This window comes from Muntiacus reevesi, chromosome 2 (genome assembly GCF_963930625.1).
Source record: "Muntiacus reevesi chromosome 2, mMunRee1.1, whole genome shotgun sequence".
In the NCBI taxonomy this organism is placed as follows: Eukaryota; Metazoa; Chordata; class Mammalia; order Artiodactyla; family Cervidae; genus Muntiacus; species Muntiacus reevesi.
This window is the reverse complement of record NC_089250.1, coordinates 31,450,115-31,468,898: the sequence shown is the minus strand read 5'-3', so window position 1 is coordinate 31,468,898 and position 18,784 is coordinate 31,450,115. Positions and strand designations below refer to the sequence as shown.

The 18,784-nt window shown below is 40.5% G+C and overlaps 1 protein-coding gene across 1 annotated transcript in view; it reads right to left on the bottom strand.

The window, feature by feature from the left end:
• Positions 1-489: 489 nt before the first annotated feature.
• Positions 490-18,784, bottom strand: part of TMEM236 (transmembrane protein 236) — a 37,031-nt gene continuing 18,736 nt past the window's right edge. Inside the window, exon 4 of the mRNA XM_065919579.1 lies at positions 490-1,589. Coding sequence (XP_065775651.1) covers positions 1,009-1,589 — 581 coding nt within the window. The 3' untranslated portion in view covers positions 490-1,008. The remainder of the gene's footprint in view (positions 1,590-18,784) is intronic.

Genomic DNA, 18,784 nt, shown 5'->3' with positions numbered 1-18,784 from the left:
AATTTATATAGAGTGGAGAGCCCCTGCTATGCATATCTGAGGGTATCCCATCATATGAAATCAAGTCACATAATTCCATATCTAATTATTTAATGTCAAGATAACTATTCTATATTATCACATAAGACACTAATGCACTTGCTGCTACATTTGTAAGTTGAACTTCTAACTTTAAACAGGACTTGCACCTTGCTTTCATGATGGTATCAAATTCCACAAGTAAATATTCTTTTACTTTGAAATTTCCCTCTTCAATTAATGGCTTCCTATTATAAAAGTTTATCTAGATCTTACCTTAACTTCATTACATTAAATTGAATCAAATGTCTGTAAAATTAAATTGCTTTCTCTGCTGAAATCAACTAATTACATAAAAATCTCTTGAATCTCTTGCCATAGAGGAATGAAAAACAATTACATGTCTAAAGGAGAGAGACTCTAAAACAATTCAATTTAAAAAAAAAAAATACATGAATCAGCCATGGGTGTGCATGTGTCCCCCATCCTGAACCTCCCTTCCACCTCCCTCCCCATTCCATCCCTCAGGGTCAATTTGTTAAAAGTACTGATAGAATCTAAACTTATTTAATAATAACAGGCTTATTTCCTAAAACTAATTTTAACTAATTCTTGTAATGCCCTCTCTGTCAACAATAAAAAAATCTCACTCTTGGACTAACTTAGTAGGAAGACATGTTCTCATTTTTTAAGATGCTTTACTGAAGTGTACTTTTAGAAAAAGTGCAGAATACATAACAATATTAACTACTGACATTTTCTACAAATCTAGGGGAACCAACTTAAAAGACAACAACTTTGTTTACATTTAGCACCATTTGCATACATTTTAAAAATTGACATGTTATAGTTTTTAAAAATAGTTTTTTCTCTAGCATCTATTTCTTCATTTCTTCTTAGAGTGCAAAATAACGTATGCCTGCCCCGCAAAAAGATCACAAATGCATGCATGTGCATAAAAAAGAGGTCTGACTATAGGATATTTTCTCTTTAAAAAGACCTCTCAAAGGTAGAGAACATCCTGAATCTGGTTAAGTAATTGAAGTAAACATAAGACAGAGTCACCAGCACATTTTTACACAGACCCAATACGGGTGTGATTGTTCCCAGGACAATGATTAAACTCAGTCTAACAAAGATAAAAGGTAGATCCTGGAGAAGGATGCCAAAGGAATTCAGAAGCGGGTTCCGGGGAGTGAGTATCATTCGAAGAAGAGAAATGTAACTGAAGATGTAGACCGCGTACACCCAGCCCGACTTGTACACCCTGGGGTGCCCGGCCACCCGTACCATTTCTATGGTGTCAGCCCACAGCAGAAAGCTCCTGAGGAAGACCTCTGCACGCACGTCCTGTTGGGACAGCGTTCTCAGGATTCCCCACTCAAAGGTGGGCTCCTGGGGCCCCTCTAGTTCAGGAGAGGAGCTTCCTGTGGCGCCTCCTAGTGGCCGCGACAAGTGGATCCTGTTGGCTGGCTGTGGGCGGGTCGGGTTTTCTTCATTTTGCTTCGCTTCAGATGTCACAGTTCTTATTTGCTGCAAATTGGTCGTATGGATGTGCCTGTCTTCGTTACCTGCAACAAATTGATTTATTTAAATTTTAAATTTTTATTAAAATGTAACTTCTCATTCAATTTTATTTAAACTTACAGGGATTTCCCTGGTGATCCAGCTGCTAAGATTCCATGCTCTGAATGCAGGGGGCTTGGGTTTGATCCCTGGTCAGGAAACTAGATCCACAGGCTGCAACTAAAAGGTCAGGCACAGCTGCATGGAAGATGGAAGGGTCCACATGCTGCAACCCGACATATAAGTGACTGTGTGTGTTAGTGGCTCAGTTGTGTCTGACTCTTTGTGACCCCATGGGGTGTAGCCCAACAGGCTCCTCCATCCATGGGATTCTTCATGCATGAATACTGGAGTGGGTTGCCATTTCCTTCTCCAATAAACAAATAAAAAAATAAATATTATAAAATAAATAAATGAATAGTACTTTATTTATATTTGGTGTAGTCAAATAAATAAATATTTTTAAAAATAAATTTTAATTTTAAATGCTTTATTTAAATTTAAAATTTTTATTTAAAATTTAACTTTTCCTTCAATTTGTTTAAAATTTAAATATAAACATTTTATTTAAATTTCAAAATTTATTTAAACATAAAATTCTTTAATTTTTACTTAAATATTTAAATTTTTATTAAAATTTAAAATTTTATTTAAACTTGAAAATGAAATACAAGTGATCTCTTATTTGAGGTCTGTGTCACACATGGAACTTGAAGATAGCAATTGATAGCACAACGCCAAATAATGTAGAGGCAGAGAATGCTCTTTGTGTCTTTGTATTTCCCGAGGTATGGATCCTAAGTCATTCTTACCATTTCAAAATAATACCCACTACTGATTACTGAGCTAAGTAAGCACTTTCACACATTGACTCATTTAATCCTCAGAAAAAAGTTGAGAAATAGGGATTACTATCCCAGTTGATAAAATATGGAAACTGGAGTCTAAGAGATAAAATGACACCTGAATTCAAATACACAGTTAGGAATGAGCAGAGGTGGAATTCACACCCAGACTTGTTTGACCCCAATTGACAATCTCTTAACTTTATCACTTTCTAGAGGCAATACATCAAGTGCTAATTATAAACCACACACATATCATAAAATCAAATGAATCAAAAGTTCAATGGTTCATTCTTATCACTTTATTAGAAGCCTACAGCAATGACTACAACCCAAGTCTCCAGGTTTAGAGTTTGGCACTAAGAGGGTCTTATTTGAGCATGAGAGAGTCTTAGTGAAGGGTAACATTCTGAATCCAAGACTTTTAAGCTGTCCTTTCCCCCGACATTTTTGAACTAGTCAGTGTGATTGTTTAGACAAGTATCTCATTTGTGACCGTGAAGCTGTGGCTGATCAACAAGTCAGTCATCTTAATGAGTAGGGTGTTCCTCACCAGCATCACAGGAGTAAATGTGTGTGTGTGTGTGTGTGTGTGTGTGTGTGTGTGGAAGAAAGTGAATGTATGTGTCTCTCCATATACACATGGGTATTAAGGTTGTGATTATGAAGGAATCTCAGATCTCAGAACTTACTGGTGATGATAGGATTTTTCTGTGAAAGGAACAGAACATTATTTTCCAAACATTTAACCATTTAGGCACCATTTTCACTGCTAAGAATTTCTCATCTCTTGACACAGTTTACTCAGCCAACAACATGCTGAGCTGTCACATTCCTTGATAAGATAAAATGTAAAGGGAGTCATTAAACGGAAGTCTAAAGGTTAAAGACACAAAGGCAATAAAATTTGTTGAAATGTACTGAGCAGAAGTGAAAACATTTTAAAACAAATAAGTTATTATGATGAATGACTAACAAAGGGCTTGATGACTATAAGCAGGAGTTATTTAAAGAACAAACTTCAGTTTTCCGTCTATACAATTAATTATTTTAATATTGTAAGTATGAATTGAGTAGATTTATTAATTAAAAAAATAAATTCTTGATGAGATATTATTTCCTTCTGGCATGAATTAGTCATAAGTGTTAGGACTCATGATCCTTAGAAACTTTCTTATCAAACTTAAGATGTCACAGTAGCATCAGTAAGAATCATTTTTTTATTAGAATATTGTTGGCTCACAATGTTATGTTAGTTTCAGGTGCATAGCAAAGTTATTCAGATAAATATACATATATGGTGATTGAGCTACCCCGCGTGCAAGGTCAGGGGTGGCAGCCGAGAGGAGCTACCCCAAGTCCAAGGTAAGGAGCACCAGCTGTGCTTTGCTGCAGCAGCTGTGAAGAGATACCCCATGTCCAAGGTAAGAGAAAACCAAGTAAGTTGGTAGGCGCTGAGAGAGGGCATCAGAGGGCAGACAGACTGAAACCACAGTCACAGACAACTAGCCAATCTGATCACAAGGACCACAGCTTGTCTAGCTCAATGAAACTAAGCCATGTCATGTGGGGCCACCGAAGATGGGCAGGTCATGGTGGAGAGGTCTGACAGAATGTGGTCCACTGGAGAAGGGAATGGCAAACCACTTCAGTATTCTTGCCTTTAGAACCCCATGAACAGTATGAAAAGGCAAAAAGATATGACACTGAAAGATGAACTCCCCAGGTCGGTAGGTGCCCAGTATGCTACTGGAGATCAGTGGAGAAATAACTCCAGAAGGAATGAAGGGATGGAGTCAAAGCAAAAACAACATCCAGCTGTGGATGTGACTGGTGATAAAAGCAAGGTCTGATGCTGTAAAGAGCAATATTGCATAGGAACCTGGAATGTTAGGTCCATGAATCAAGGCAAACTGGAAGTGGTCAAACAGGAGATGGCAAGAGTGAACGTCGACATTCTAGGAATCAGCAAACTAAGATGGACTGGAATTGGTGAATTTAACTCAGATGACCATTATATCTACTACGGCAGGCAGGAATCCCACAGAAGAAATGGAGTAGCCATCATGGTCAACAAAAGAGTCCAAGATGCAGTACTTGGATGCAATGTCAAAAATGACAGAATGATCTCTGTTCGTTTCCAAGGCAAACCATTCAATATCATGGTAATCCAAGTCTATGCACTGACCAGTAAACGCTGAAGAAGCTGAAGTTGAACAGTTCTATGAAGACCTGAAGACTTTCTAGAACTAACACCCAAGAAAGATGTCCTTTTCATTATAGTGGACTGGAATGCAAAAGTAGAAAGTCAAGAAACACGCTGGAGTAACAGGCAAATTTGGTCTTGGAGTACAGAATAAAGCAGGGCAAAGGCTAATAGAGTTTTGCCAAAAGAATGCACTGGTCATAGAAAACACCCTCTTCCAACAACACAAGCGAATACTCTACACATGGACATCACCAAATGGCCAACACTGAAATCAGATTGATTATATTCTTTGCAGCCAAAGATGGAGAAGCTCTATACAGTCAGCAAAAACAAGACCGGGAGCTGACTGTGGCTCAGATCACAAACTCCTTATTGCCAAATTCAGACTTAAATTGAAGAAAGTGGGGAAAACCACTAGACCATTGAGGTATGACCTAAATCAAATCTCTTATGATTATACAGTGGAAGTGAGAAACAGATTTAAGGGACTAGATCTGATAGAGTGCCTGATGAACTATGGATGGAGGTTCCTGACACTGTACAGGAGACAGGGATCAAGACCATCCCCAAGAAAAAGAAATGCAAAAAGGCAAAATGGCTGTCTGAGGAGGCCTTACAAATAGCTATGAAAAGAAGAGAAGTGAAAAGCAAAGAAGAAAAGGAAAAATATACCCATTTGAATGAAGAGTTCCAAAGAATAGCAAGGAGAGATAAGAAAGCCTTCCTCAGTGATCAGTGCAAAGAAATAGAGGAAAACAATAGAATGGGAAAGACCAGAGATCTCTTCAAGAAAATTAGGGAATATTTCATACAAAGATGGGCTCAATAAAGGACAGAAGTGGTATGGACCTAACAGAAGCAGAAGATATCAAGAGGTGACAAGAATATACAGAAGAACTGTACAGAAAAGATCTTCACAACCCAGATAATCACGATGGTGTGATCACTCACCTAGAGCCAGACATCCTGGAATGTGAAGTCAAGTGGGCCTTAGGAAACATCACCATGAACAAAGCTAGTGAAGGTGATGGAATTCCAGTTGAGCTATTTCAAATTCTAAAAGATGATGCTGTGAAAGTGCTGCACTCAATATGCCAGCAAATTTGGAAATCTCAGTGGTGGCCACAGGACTGGAAAAGGTCAGTTTTCATTCCACTCCCAAAGAAATGCAATGCCAAAGAATGCTCAAACTACTGCACAATTGCACTCATCTCACATGCTAGTAAAGTAATGCTCAAAAGTCTCTAAGCCAGGCTTCAGCAATACGTGAACCGTGAACTTCCAGATGTTCAAGCTGGTTTTAGAAAAGGCAGAGCAACCAGAGATCAAATTGCCAACATCTGCTAGAACATTGAAAAAGCAAGAGAGTTCCAGAAAAACATCAATTTCTGCTTTATTGATCATGCCAAAGCCTTTGACTGTGTGGATCACAATAAACTGTGGAAAATTCTGAAGAAGATGGGAATACCAGGCCACCTGACCTGACTCTTGAGAAACCTGTATGCGGGTCAAGAAGCAACAGTTAGAACTGGACAGGGAATAACAGACTGGTTCTAAATTGGGAAAGGAGTATGCCAAGGCTCTATATTGTCAACCCTGCTTATTTAACTTATATGCAAAGTACATCATGAGAAACGCTGGGCTGGATGAAGCACAAGCTGGAATCAAGATTGCTGGGAGAAATATCAATAACCTCAGATATGCAGATGACACCACCCTTATGGCAGAAAGTGAAGAAGAACTAAAGAGCCTCTTGATGAAAGTGAAAGAGAAGAGTGAAAAAGTTGACTTAAAGCTCAACATTCAGAAAACTAAGACCATGGCATCCGGTCCCATCGCTTCATGGCAAATAGATGGGGAAACAGTGGCTGACTTTGTTTTTTTGGGGCTCCAAAATCACTGCAGATGGTGATTGCAGCCATGAAATTAAAAGAGGCTTACTCCTTGGAAGAAAAGTTATGACCAACCTAGACAGCATGTTAAAAAGCAGAGACATTACTTTGTCAACAAAGGTCCATCTAGTCAAGGTTATGGTTTTTCCAGTGGTCATGTATGAATGTGAGAGTTGGACAGTGAAGAAAGCTGAGCACAGAAGAATTGATGCTTTTGAACTGTGGTGTTGAAGAAGACTCTTGAGAGTCCCTTGAACTGCAAGGAGATCCAACTAGTCCATCTTAAAGGAGATCAGTCCTGGGTATTCATTGGAAGGATTGATGTTGAAGCTGAAACTCCAATACTTTGGCCACCTGATGCAAAGAGCTGACTCATTGGAAAAGACCCTGATGCTGGGAAAGATTGAAGGCAGGAGGAGCAGGGGCCGACAGAGGATGGGATGGTTGGATGGCATCACCAACTCAATAGACGTGAGTTTTGGTGAACTCTGGGAGTTGGTAATGGACAGGGAGGCCTGGCATGTTTCGGTTCATGGGGTCACAAAGAGTCGGACACGACTGAGTGACTGAACTGAACTGATGGTGACTGACTGAGTCCCTCATTCATATCTGACTCTTGTGACCCCATGGACTATGGCCTACCAAGCTCCTCTTTTTCAGATTCTTTCCCATACAAGTTATTACAAAATATTGAGTAGAGTTCCCTGTGTTATTACAGTAGGCCCTTTTTAGTTATCTATTTTATATATAGTAGTATGTATATGTAAATTGCAATTTCCCAATTTATCCCTTCCTGCCATGTTTCCCCTTTGGCAACCATAAGTCTGATTTCGAAATCTGTGAGTCTGTTTCTGTTCTGTAATAAGTTCATTTCTGTCATTTAAAAAATAATTTTATTTAATTATTTTTGGCCAAGCTGGGTCTTTACTGCTGCACAGGCTTTTCTTTAGTTGCAGCAGGTAGGGGCTACTCTCTAGTTGTGGTGAGTGGGCTTCTCACTGCAGTGGCTCTTCTTGTTGCAGAGCACAGGCTCTAGGGTGTGCAGGCTTCAGTAGTGGGCTCAGCAGTTGCAGCTCCTGGACTCCAGAGCACAGGCTTGATAGTTGTGATGCATGGGCTTAGTTGCTCTGTGGCATGTGAAATCTTTCCAGACGAGGGATCGATCCCATGTCTGCTGAATTAGCAGGCAGATTCTCTACCACTGAACCACCAGGGAAGCTCTGTGTCATTTTTTAAAATTAGATTTCACATATAAGTGAGACCATAGGACAATAGAACACTACTCAGCCATAAAAATAAATTTAAAAAAATGAAATAATGCCATTTGCAGCAATATGGATGGACCTAGAGATTATCATAGTTAATGAAGTCAGACAGAGTAAGGAATCATTTTGATAAATTACACTTAAGAGAGAAAAATATACTTATTTTTCTAACTTCTCTTTTTTCAAGTTATTTTAATAATGATAAAATCATCTTTTAAAACTCAGGTGCTCACTTACATCAATTGTATCTCTTATTTTACCAAAAAAAGCTAATGTAGAAAATATAGAGTGTGTTGTGTCTTAGAGCACACTCTTTCACCTCTCTTAGTAGATAAAAGTCTTCAAGTGAAAACCCAAATTCCTTTGTCAATATGAAGAACACAGCATATAATCCAGGCTCTTGCGAATGACTGCAAATTCAGCATTGTTTCAAGGCCAGGAAGTGCCATCTAAGAAGTGACACATTAACAGTTTTTAAACAGTGAGAGTCATAATATCTGAGGATAAGAGCTGTTGGTTTGAACAATAAATTCTTTTTTTATCTATTTATTTTTAATTGAAGGATAATTGCTTTATAGTATTGGTTTCTATCAAGCATCAACATGAATCAGCCATAGGTTTACCCATGTCCCTTCCCACTTGAACTTCCCTCCCACTTCCCGCTCATCCCACCCCTCTAGGCTGTTACCAAGCCCCAGTTCGAGTTCCCCAGAGCCATACAGCAAATTCCCACTGGCTGTCTATTTTACACATGGTAATATACGTTTCCATGTTACTCTCTCCTTACCTCCCACCCTCTCCTCCTCCCCCTCGACTCCCCAGCCGTGTCCATAAGTCTTGAGCAATGAATTTTTAGGTAGGGTTCATTTTTAATGAAATGAGAAGGCCTTAATCCATGTGTATTTGGTAAAACCAGGCCTGGAAGCCTCCCATTTCTCCATAGCTCATTAGGGACTAGTTTAGATTTGGGGACTCGCTTAAGGGACTAGTCCTTTTACCAAGTAAGAAGCACTATAACTATGAGTTGGAAAGTTCTGCTGGCCTCTCAGAGGGGAGGGCAGAGTTGAGGATGTCAAGAAACCATTTGGTCATTAGAACAGACCAGCAAATTTATCCTCCAGTCATGTAAACATTCATGTATTCGTTACTGTTTCCTTAGGCTCCATGATCACTTTCCCTCCAAATAAGTATTTTTTAAAATTTCCACTCACAGTGGAATTCTTTTTATTATTATGTTGCTGTTAATTGTCAGAGTTCTGTTTTGGGGGAAACTGTATTTATTTGTGCAAAATCTGTAAAAGATATAAACACAAAGAGCAATCTGTTCACTTCCTTAAAGGCTCACATTCTCTGTAAAAAGCACAAATAGCCATTCTGTGTAGTTCCCCACAGCTAAAGCCAGTCACCAAAACTTTTTGTCCTCACTGTGCATGCTATATAATTAAAGAAATGCAATTTTGATAACAGAAACATGTTTAAGTAGGTAACATACCTCTTTTACTTTATTATTTCTTTTTAGTGATGTATTTCTATCTCTAACTTTTACCCCAAAACTTTTTTGATCACTTCCAGGGAAAATGTAAGTACAATATAACAAATCAGGAGGGAGAAATTTTCTACAGTGAGCATGTATTCCTCTTGCAAAGAGAAAGAGAAAGCAAAAAAAGTTATTTTTCTCTTCATTTTCTTTATTTTCTCTACTCATGTTATTTTAGGAACTAACACAAGCTGGAATTGAGCTTGCCAGAAGAAATATCAATAACCTCAGATACGCAGATGACAGCACCCCATGGCAGAAAGTGAAGGAGAGCTAAAGAGCCTCTTGATGAAAGTGAAAGAGAAGAGTGAAAAAGTTGGCTTAAAGCTCAACATTCAGAAAACTAAGATCATGGCATCCAGTCACATCACTTCATGGCAAATAGATGGGGAAACAATGGAAATGGTGACAGACTTTACTTTTGGGGACTCAAAAATCACTGCAGATGGTGACTGAAGCCATGAAATTAAAAGATGCTTGCTCCTTGGAAGAAAAGCTATAACCAACCTAGACAGCATATTAAAAAGCAGAGACATCACTTTACCAACAAAGGTTCCTCTAGTCAAGGCTATGGTTTTTCCAGTAGCCATGTATGGATGTGAGAGCTGGACTATAAAGAAAGCTGAACACCAAAGAATTGATGTTTTTGAACTGTGGTGTTGAAGAAGACTCCAGTGAGTATTCATTGGAAGGACTGATGCTGAAGCTGAAACTCCAATACTTTGGCCACCTGATGTAAAGAACCAACTCATTGGAAAACACCCTGATGCTGGGAAAGATTGAAGGTGGGAGGAGAAGGGAATGACAGAGGATGAGATGGTTGGATGGCACCACCAACTCAATGGACATGAGTTTGAGTAAGCTCCGGGAGTTGGTGATGGACAGGGAGGCCTGGCGTGCTGCAGTCCATCGGGTCGCAAAGAGTCAGACATGACTGAGTGACTGAACTAAACTGAAAAGTTACTTAAATAAAAAGAGAAAGAGAGAAGGATCATAAGAAAGCGCAGCTAAAAACAAGGCAGGAATGAAGTTGCTACTAAGACTGCACATTTTAAAAGAAATCAATATTTATATTCATTCCAAAATTTCCTTCTGTAAAGTCAAGCTGGAAAAGGGAGATCTTAGCTTAGGGGTAAAACAGCCTATTTGAAGGAAAATGGGTGCTGGGATCAAGTGCCAACAGCAGGCAAGTGCTAGGTCATGCCACTGGCAGGGAAGAAGCGCCAATACTGCCTCTGCAAACAGCAACTTCAAAACTGCTCCTCATAGGAATTCCCAGGTGGTCCAGTGGTTAAGATTCCATGCTTCCACTGCAAGGGACACAGGTTCAATCCCTGATCAGGGAACTAAGATCACCTCATGGTGTGGCCAAAAACCTGCTCCTGATGTTCGTTAAGGGCTAAAACAATTAGGCAACCAAGCTGTCTGCTGTGATCAAACTGCAGAGTGCTGTTCCAAGCTCAGACTGGGTTTTGAAAACAGTGCAGCAGGTAACGTGCCCGCCTTCATCACCCTGTCTCCTGACATCACATCAACAAGCACAGAAGAATAAACTGTGGCAGGACTTTCAAAGGAAGGTAAGTTCTGTGAGGAGAGGCTACACCAGGGTAGTCTGAATTAGACTGGAAGTCAAGCTCAGTTCATCTCCGAAGTGACAGTTAAAGTGAAAGTGAAGTCACTCAGTCGTGTCTGACTCTTTGAGACCCCATGGACTGTAGCCTACAAGGCTCCTCCGTCCATGGGATTTTCCAGGCAAGAATATTGGAGTGGGCTGCCATTTCCTTCTCCAGGAGATCTTCCTGACCCAGGGATTGAACCCTGGTCTCCCGCATTGTAGGCAGACGCTTTACCTTCTGAGCCACCAGGGAAGATTGACAGTTAAGCAGAGACCTAAAGACTACATAGGAATAAATTATGTGAAGAATGGAGAAAGAATTTTTCAGGTGGTAGAGAGAGCAGGTGCAAATATCTTTCGGCTAAAGGGACTTTCCTGGTGGTCCAATGGTTAAGAATCCGCCTTCCAATGCAGGGCACACGGGTCACGGATTCGATCCCTAGTCAGGGAATTAAGATCGCACATGCTGCGGGGCGACGAAGCCTGTGCACCACAAGTAGAGAAGCCTGCGTGCTGTCACGAAGACCCAGCACAGCTCCCGCCTCCCCAAAAAAAGATCCTTCAGCTAACGTGAACTGAAAGGAGAGTGTGAGGAGGGGGAAGCAGACAGAGAAGAGGAGAGAAGCTATGGTTTATGCAGTGTTTGCTATATACGAGGAAATGTGTTAAGTCCTTTCTATGCATCCATTCACTTAATCCTTATAAAAACTGTATGCTGTGGTTGCCAAAGGCGACAGTGGAGAGAGGGGTAAATTAGGAATACGGGATTAATAGATCCACACTGCTGCATGTGAAACAGACAAACAACAAGGATTTACTGTATAACACTGAGGACTATATTCAACATCTTGTAATAACCCATAATGGAAAAGAATTTGAACATATACTTATCAATATATTGATATACAACTGAATCACTTTGCTGTACACTAGAAACTAACACAATATTGTAAATCAACAAAGGTTCAATAATAATAAACCTCTATGATGTAGCTACTACTATTTTCCCATTTGATTTTTAAGTGCATTTTCTTTAAAGATTTTTTTTTAAGTGCACCATTTTTAAAGTCTTTATTGAGTTTGTTACAATATTACTTCTGTTTTATAGTTTTTGGCCATGAGGCATGTGGGATCTTAGTGCCCCAAGCAGGGATTGAACCCACATCCCCTGTATTGGAAGGGGGAGTCTTAACCCCTGGACCACTGGGTAAGTCTCCTATTTTCCCATTTTAAAGATAAACAAACTGAGGTAGGGAGAGACTAAGAGTTGTTTCCAGGGTCACACAGCAAGTAAGGAGAAGGATGGAGTGTGAAACTCAAACATCTAACCATTAGACCACATTGCCTGTGGTAGAGCCAGCTAATGTAGAGCTTATTGGCCATGATAAAGTCTGTGGACTTGATTCTAAGTTCACTGAAGATGAGGACATTGAAGGGAAGGAAAGATGACTTGGGGATTCAGCAAAGAAGCTGTTGAGGCTGTCAAGGCAGCCAATGCCCCATCAGATTGTTACTCAACTCACAGCAACCAGAAGATGAAATTAAAGACTCGGTCAGCATAGTAGGATCCTCTATGGCCCACGTCCCAGAATATTGGAAATAAAACCAAAAATAAACAAATGGGACCTAATTAAAATTAAAAGCTTCTGCACAACAGAGGAAACTATAAGCGAGGTAAAAAGACAGCCTTCAGAATGGGAGAAAATAATAGCAAATGAAGCAATAGACAAAGGATTAATCTCAAAAATATACAAGCAACTCCTGGAAGCTCAATTCCAAAAAAATAAACGACCCAATTAAAAAGTGGGCCAAATAACTAAACAGACATTTCTCCAGAGAAGACATACAGATGGCTAACAAACACATGAAAAGATGCTCCACATCACTCATTATCAGAGAAATGCAAATCAAAACCACAATGGGGTACCATTTCACACCAGTCAGGATGGCTGCTATCCAAAAGTCTACAAGCAATAAATGCTGGAGAGGGTGTGGAGAAAAGGGAACCCTCTTACACTGTTGGTGGGAATGCAAACTAGTACAGCTACTATGGAGAATAGTGTGGAGATTTCTTAAAAAACTGGAAATAGAACTGCCATATGACCCAGCAATCCCACTCCTGGGCATACACAGCGAGGAAACCAGATCTGAAAAAGACACGTGCACCCCAATGTTCATCGCAGCACTGTTTATAATAGCCAGGACATGGAAGCAACCTAGATGCCCATCAGCAGATGAATGGATAAGAAAGCTGTGGTACATATACACCATGGCATATTACTCAGCCATTAAAAAGAATACATGTGAATCAGTTCTAATGAGATGGATGAAACTGGAGCCTATTATACAGAGTGAAGAAAGCCAGAAAGAAAAACACCAATACAGTATATTAACGCATATATATGGAATTTAGAAAGATGGTAACGATAATCCTGTATGCGAGACAGCAAGAGAGACACAGATGTACTGAACAGTCTTTTGGACTCTGTGGCAGAGGGTGAGGGCGGGATGATATGGGAGAGTGGCATTGAAACATGTAAATTATCATGTATGAAATGAATCGCCAGTCCAGGTTTGATGCATGATACAGGATGCTACGAGCTGGTGCACTGGGATGACCCAGAGAGATGGGATGGGGAGGGAGGTGGGAGGGGGGTTCAGGATGGGGAACACATGTTCACCCATGGCAGATTCAAGTCAATGTTTGGCAAAACCAATACAATATTGTAAAGTAAAATTAATTAATTAATTAATTTAAAAATAAATAAATAAATAAAGTCTTGGTCAGAAAAAGTATGACAGGTCTTGAACAGTTTCCAAAGTTAATTTTGCCCTGAGACAAAAACGGTCTAAAGAAAGCAAAATGCTAATAATTTAGATATAACATGATGAGGGGAAAAAAAAATTTGGAAAAGAAGAAAAGCCACAGTCTTATGGAAGATTTTTTAAAAATATATGAAACATACAAAGAACTTTTAGTCATAGTACTTTAAGACAATAAAAAATAATAAAATATACAGCATCTAAAATAAACACTTTAATATGTCTAAGTGTTTAAAATGCAGATTATAACCACTGTTATTTTGACCCTTTCCAAACCAATCAATGCTAAAGGAAATCAACCCTGAATATTCATTGGAAGCACTGATGCTGAAGCTCCAATACTTTGGCTACCTGATGTGAAGAGCCGACTCATTGGAAAACACCCTAATGCTGGGAAAGATTGAGGGCAGAAGAAGGGGGAGACAGAGGATGACATGATTGTATGGCATCATTAATTCAACGGACATGAGTTTGAACAAACTCTGGGAGATAGTGAAGGACAGGGAAGCCTGGTGTGCTGCAGTCCATGGGGCTGCAAAGAGTTGGACATGACTTAGGGACTGAACAACTGACTAAACTCACTGACCTGTGTCTACACACAGTTTCCTTTGAGAAGCATGTCTGAGATTGGAAGACAAGTACCATCACTGCCAAGAAATAAATGATGAAACCCACCACCAACCTCCCAGCATGATTATGATTAATTGAATCAGTGTTTGTAAAGCATTTAAAGTAGTGCCTGACACAGAGAAACAGTTACTTATGCGTTAAATAAGTAACCATTGCTAAACCATCTATTGTTTCAAATGAATTAGAAGAGAATAGAAAATAGAATGCAGTAAACAGTGATTACAGTTTGTTCAACTTTGGTTATAGTTACACTGCAACCCAGCACCCCATATATCAGGAGAAGTCAAAAAGTTGGAGACAGAGTGTCACACTACAGAGCCTGATTCTTTAATTCTTAGATTTGCCTGTCCATGTCACAAAGAAAAAAACTACTGCATGGATATACCCTACACAGGCAGAGACAGCTTGCACCAGCTGACAAGAGCCTGTAGTATGTACCACTTCTCAATTCTGTGATCAGTGATCAGCGATACCACCTTGGTATCTGGAAATTGGTCATGATGAGAGTACTCATACTAGAAAAACTGGCAAATGCTATCCATAAGGACTTTTACCCCTCCTCAACCAAGAGAGACAGTTTAAATACTGACCAGCATACTACTATCTCTCTGCTCAAAACTGTATACAAGTTTTCATAAAATAATAATGATAATGAATTCAATCCATCATCAGTTCTGCAGAATCTCATGGGCATACATTCTCAGTAGTGAGACAGTGGTGACAACTTTTTCTTTAAAAGGCATTGGATCCAGTAAATTCAATGCCCTCAATTCACTTTCAGTTCCCTGCTAGACATTGCACAAATCTGAGAAGAAATATTAATAAATTTATGATTTCTTAATTTTAGGCAATGTGAAATTCTAAGAGAATTCTTTTGTCTGAGGACACAGCAGGAAAGCTTGGTAAAGTCCATCTTTCCCTCTATAGACTCATGTAACATTGGACAAGAACTGCTAAACATAAAATTATTGATTTTTTTAAACTCCATTTTTTAAGATTGTGAAAACTTTCTTAATATTCTAATCTTTAGTTTTTCATTTGAGATATTCTAGTCCTCTTTGATAGGTGTTTAGATCAGAGAATGTAATTTAATTAACAATATATAAATAGAAAAATTAGTTTCTACATTTAATATATATTAAGTATAAAATATTATACACTATAATGATTATTATATTAATTATGCTAATAATTAACATAATCATATATTAATATGCACTGTGCACGTGTGTGTCTGCGTGTGCTTTCAATCATGTCCAACTCTTTGCAATCCCATTGGCTGTAGCCCACCAGGCTCCTCTATCCATGGGGTTTCCCAGGCAAGAATACTGGCGTGGATTGCGATTTCCTGCTCCAGAGGATCTTTCCAACCCAGGGATCCAGCCTGAGTCTCTAGAGTCTCCTGCATTGGCAGGCAGATTCTTTACCACTAGCGCCACTTGAGAAGCCATATAATATACATTAATATACAATAAATATTAAACAATTCTAGATTTTTGAAATGGTTTGATATTCCTCTACTAGTTAAGTGCTTGGATATAGACCATAGCCAGAAACCCAGCCTGAGCCCATTCTGGGTAACAAAAAACGGACACACGTGGGAATGAGCCTGATTCCTTGCATTCAGAACACTTAGCTTTAACTATATGTATTTGTTAGTGTAGTTTTAGAAACCTGCTATTGCACCCACTAGACCTTGCGTGCATGCTCAACCACATCTGACTTTTTGCGATCCCATGCCAAACAGGCTCCTCGGTCCATGGAATTTTTCAGACAAGAATACTGGAGTGGGTTGCCATTTTCTCCACCAGGGGATCTTCCTGACCCAGGGCTGGAACCCCGGTCTCCTGCACTGGCAGTTGGATTCTTTACCTAATGAGCCATCGGGGAAGCCCCGCTAGATGATGAGCTCCATGCACAGGGGACTCTGTCTGCTTTCACCACCTCTCCCTCTCACCCCACCACTGTACGCCCAGCACCTAGTGGAGTGCCTGGTATGGACCAGATCCTCCATAAAAATTTGCCGCATAAACGGTAGGAGGAACTCCTGGTATGGAGTTCTATAAGAATGAGGGCACCATGGGCATTCTGGTGGGGGTTGGGGGGAGAGCGGAATCTGCCCTAAGGGAAGGAAGCCCAACCATCAACACTAGGCTGAATAATAACCCCTCCCCCCTGACCCCACCTCCCCCATGCTCTCAATCCTCTCACACCACATCCTGCATGAGGTCTACCACTCAGATAGCCCTCTGCCTCAGGGTCCTAAAGACAGCCCTTGAAGCAAGATGAGAAGCTTCGGAAGGCATTTGGAATTCCTGGCGGTGCAGCCTGGGTACCTTCCGCGACTGTGGCCGCCACAGAACATGCGCATGTGCGGTGTGAGCTCGCCCAGCCTCTAGGACCCCGCGAAGGTGGCGGGGACTCAAGGTTTTCCAAAGCCTCTCAGGCACCAGCAGCGACAGGAGTGACCTAGCACGGGCAGACGTGCCAATGAGTGATTCCAAGAAGAGTTTGTGAGTTCATAGGAAGCAGCCTTTACCACACCGACTCCACCCGAAACAACAGAGTCTGCGCAAACTGGTGTCCCACTACTAACGTATACACGACTTAAAAGGCTCTCTGGCCATCAACTCCACAACCTGTCACTCTCTTCAATCCTATGCAAGAAAATTTAGATACCAAAAATCCATGACCTATCTCTTTAATTTCTAGCTGGGGCCTTAAATTTTTGTTGCTTATTATAAAGTACTGCATGCCGGACTTCCTTCCACCCAGCGGGCATAGGTTCCATCCCTGGTCGGGAGGGAAGATTCCGCATGTCCTGTGGCCAAAAAGCTAATAAAATAAAGTTAGGTTAAAAAAAAATAAAGTATTGCCTGCTGAATTCTTTATGTTCTCATTCTCTTACCAGACGCTGAAAATGTTTATTTTGAAAATACCTTGCAATTCTCAAAAACTGCACTTTATATATTAAAAATGCTCATACATTTTACTTCCTTCCTAGAGAGAAAAAAAAAAAAACAATTAAATGCCAAATTGCTACAATCACGTAAAGCTGTCCTACTCAAAGGGAGTCAGTTCAGACCTGAGAGCACCTGACGCCCCATGTCGTTTGGCACAGGAACCACGGCAGTCTAGTTTCTGGCCGGGTCGGCGCTGACCTAATCCTGACAGCTGGTGCTTCATTAGAAGTTATAAATCAGAAACTCTACCCTTCTCTCACCCCCAGTCTGGTAAATGGCTACTTGTTTCTTGAGAAGGGGGTAAAAAATCCTAGAGCTGACATACTTTTCTGAAACTTCCTTCTTCTGAACAGCAAAGGGAGGGTATAAAAGGAAATCCCCCCTCCCCTTCTTGGCATGGCTGCGGACTCAGTGTTCCTCATATGTACTCTCTAACCCCATTGCAAAACACATTATGGAAACCAGCACGCACACTGGGTTCAGACTGTGTGATAAGCTTTTTCTTAAAAAGAAGCAAAGGGGAACTCAAGATGCCATTCATTTTATTCAGAGAAAAGCAGCGTCCTTTTTTTTTTTTTTTTAAATTTCTTTTCCCATCTGTAACATCTCTAACATGCTATTTTGTTATGAAGTGATAAGTTCCACTTCAAGGAAATCTGAAAAGGAGATTCCTTTCAGAATTTGGATTTTATCTCTTGGCTTTTAAGTTGCTATTGGTCTCAGTTCCTGATACTTTCTATGGTCAAAGGCTCTCAATCAGGGTGGGCATCAGAAGTGCTTGGAGAACTTTAAATAAATTACATATGCCAGCCTTAAAACCTTGCATATCCTTTGAGCATGAAATTGCACATGGAGGCATTTCACTTGAAGAAATAATCATCTGTGCTGCTGAAGTGCCTGCAGCACCTGGTCCAAGTCTCTGGGTATTAAAGAGACTACACAGAAGGAGCTGGAGCACAGTCACTGAGAGCAGATTTATTTGAAAACCTTACACTGCCAACATCATACCTGGCACCTCTTACTGATGTGACAGTGGAAACCGCCTCTTCTGCAGGGCTATGATGTTTTCCACTCAAATAGCCTGTTGATCTCACTTCTAGCAGGTCACGTCTGACTCTGCAGACACCCCCCATGGAGCCAAACCACCTTGCCACCCCACTGGTACAATCCCTTGTGGCCCCTCTGTGTTCGCCCTCATGAGCAGCCAGTCCACAATAGTCCCTCTCTTCTGGCTAGGGCTGTTGCCAAGGAGTCTGGGCATGTGCAATGCTCAGGGTCTCCTAAGGACAGCGTCTGTGGTCATCATACTGATATCATTCGGCTGCTATCCAGCAACAGTTAACTCTCTCTGTCTCCAATCTCTGCTAGGCTAGACACATCACGGAGTGAGTGGCTGCTGACTCCTGTACATGGCAGAGGGT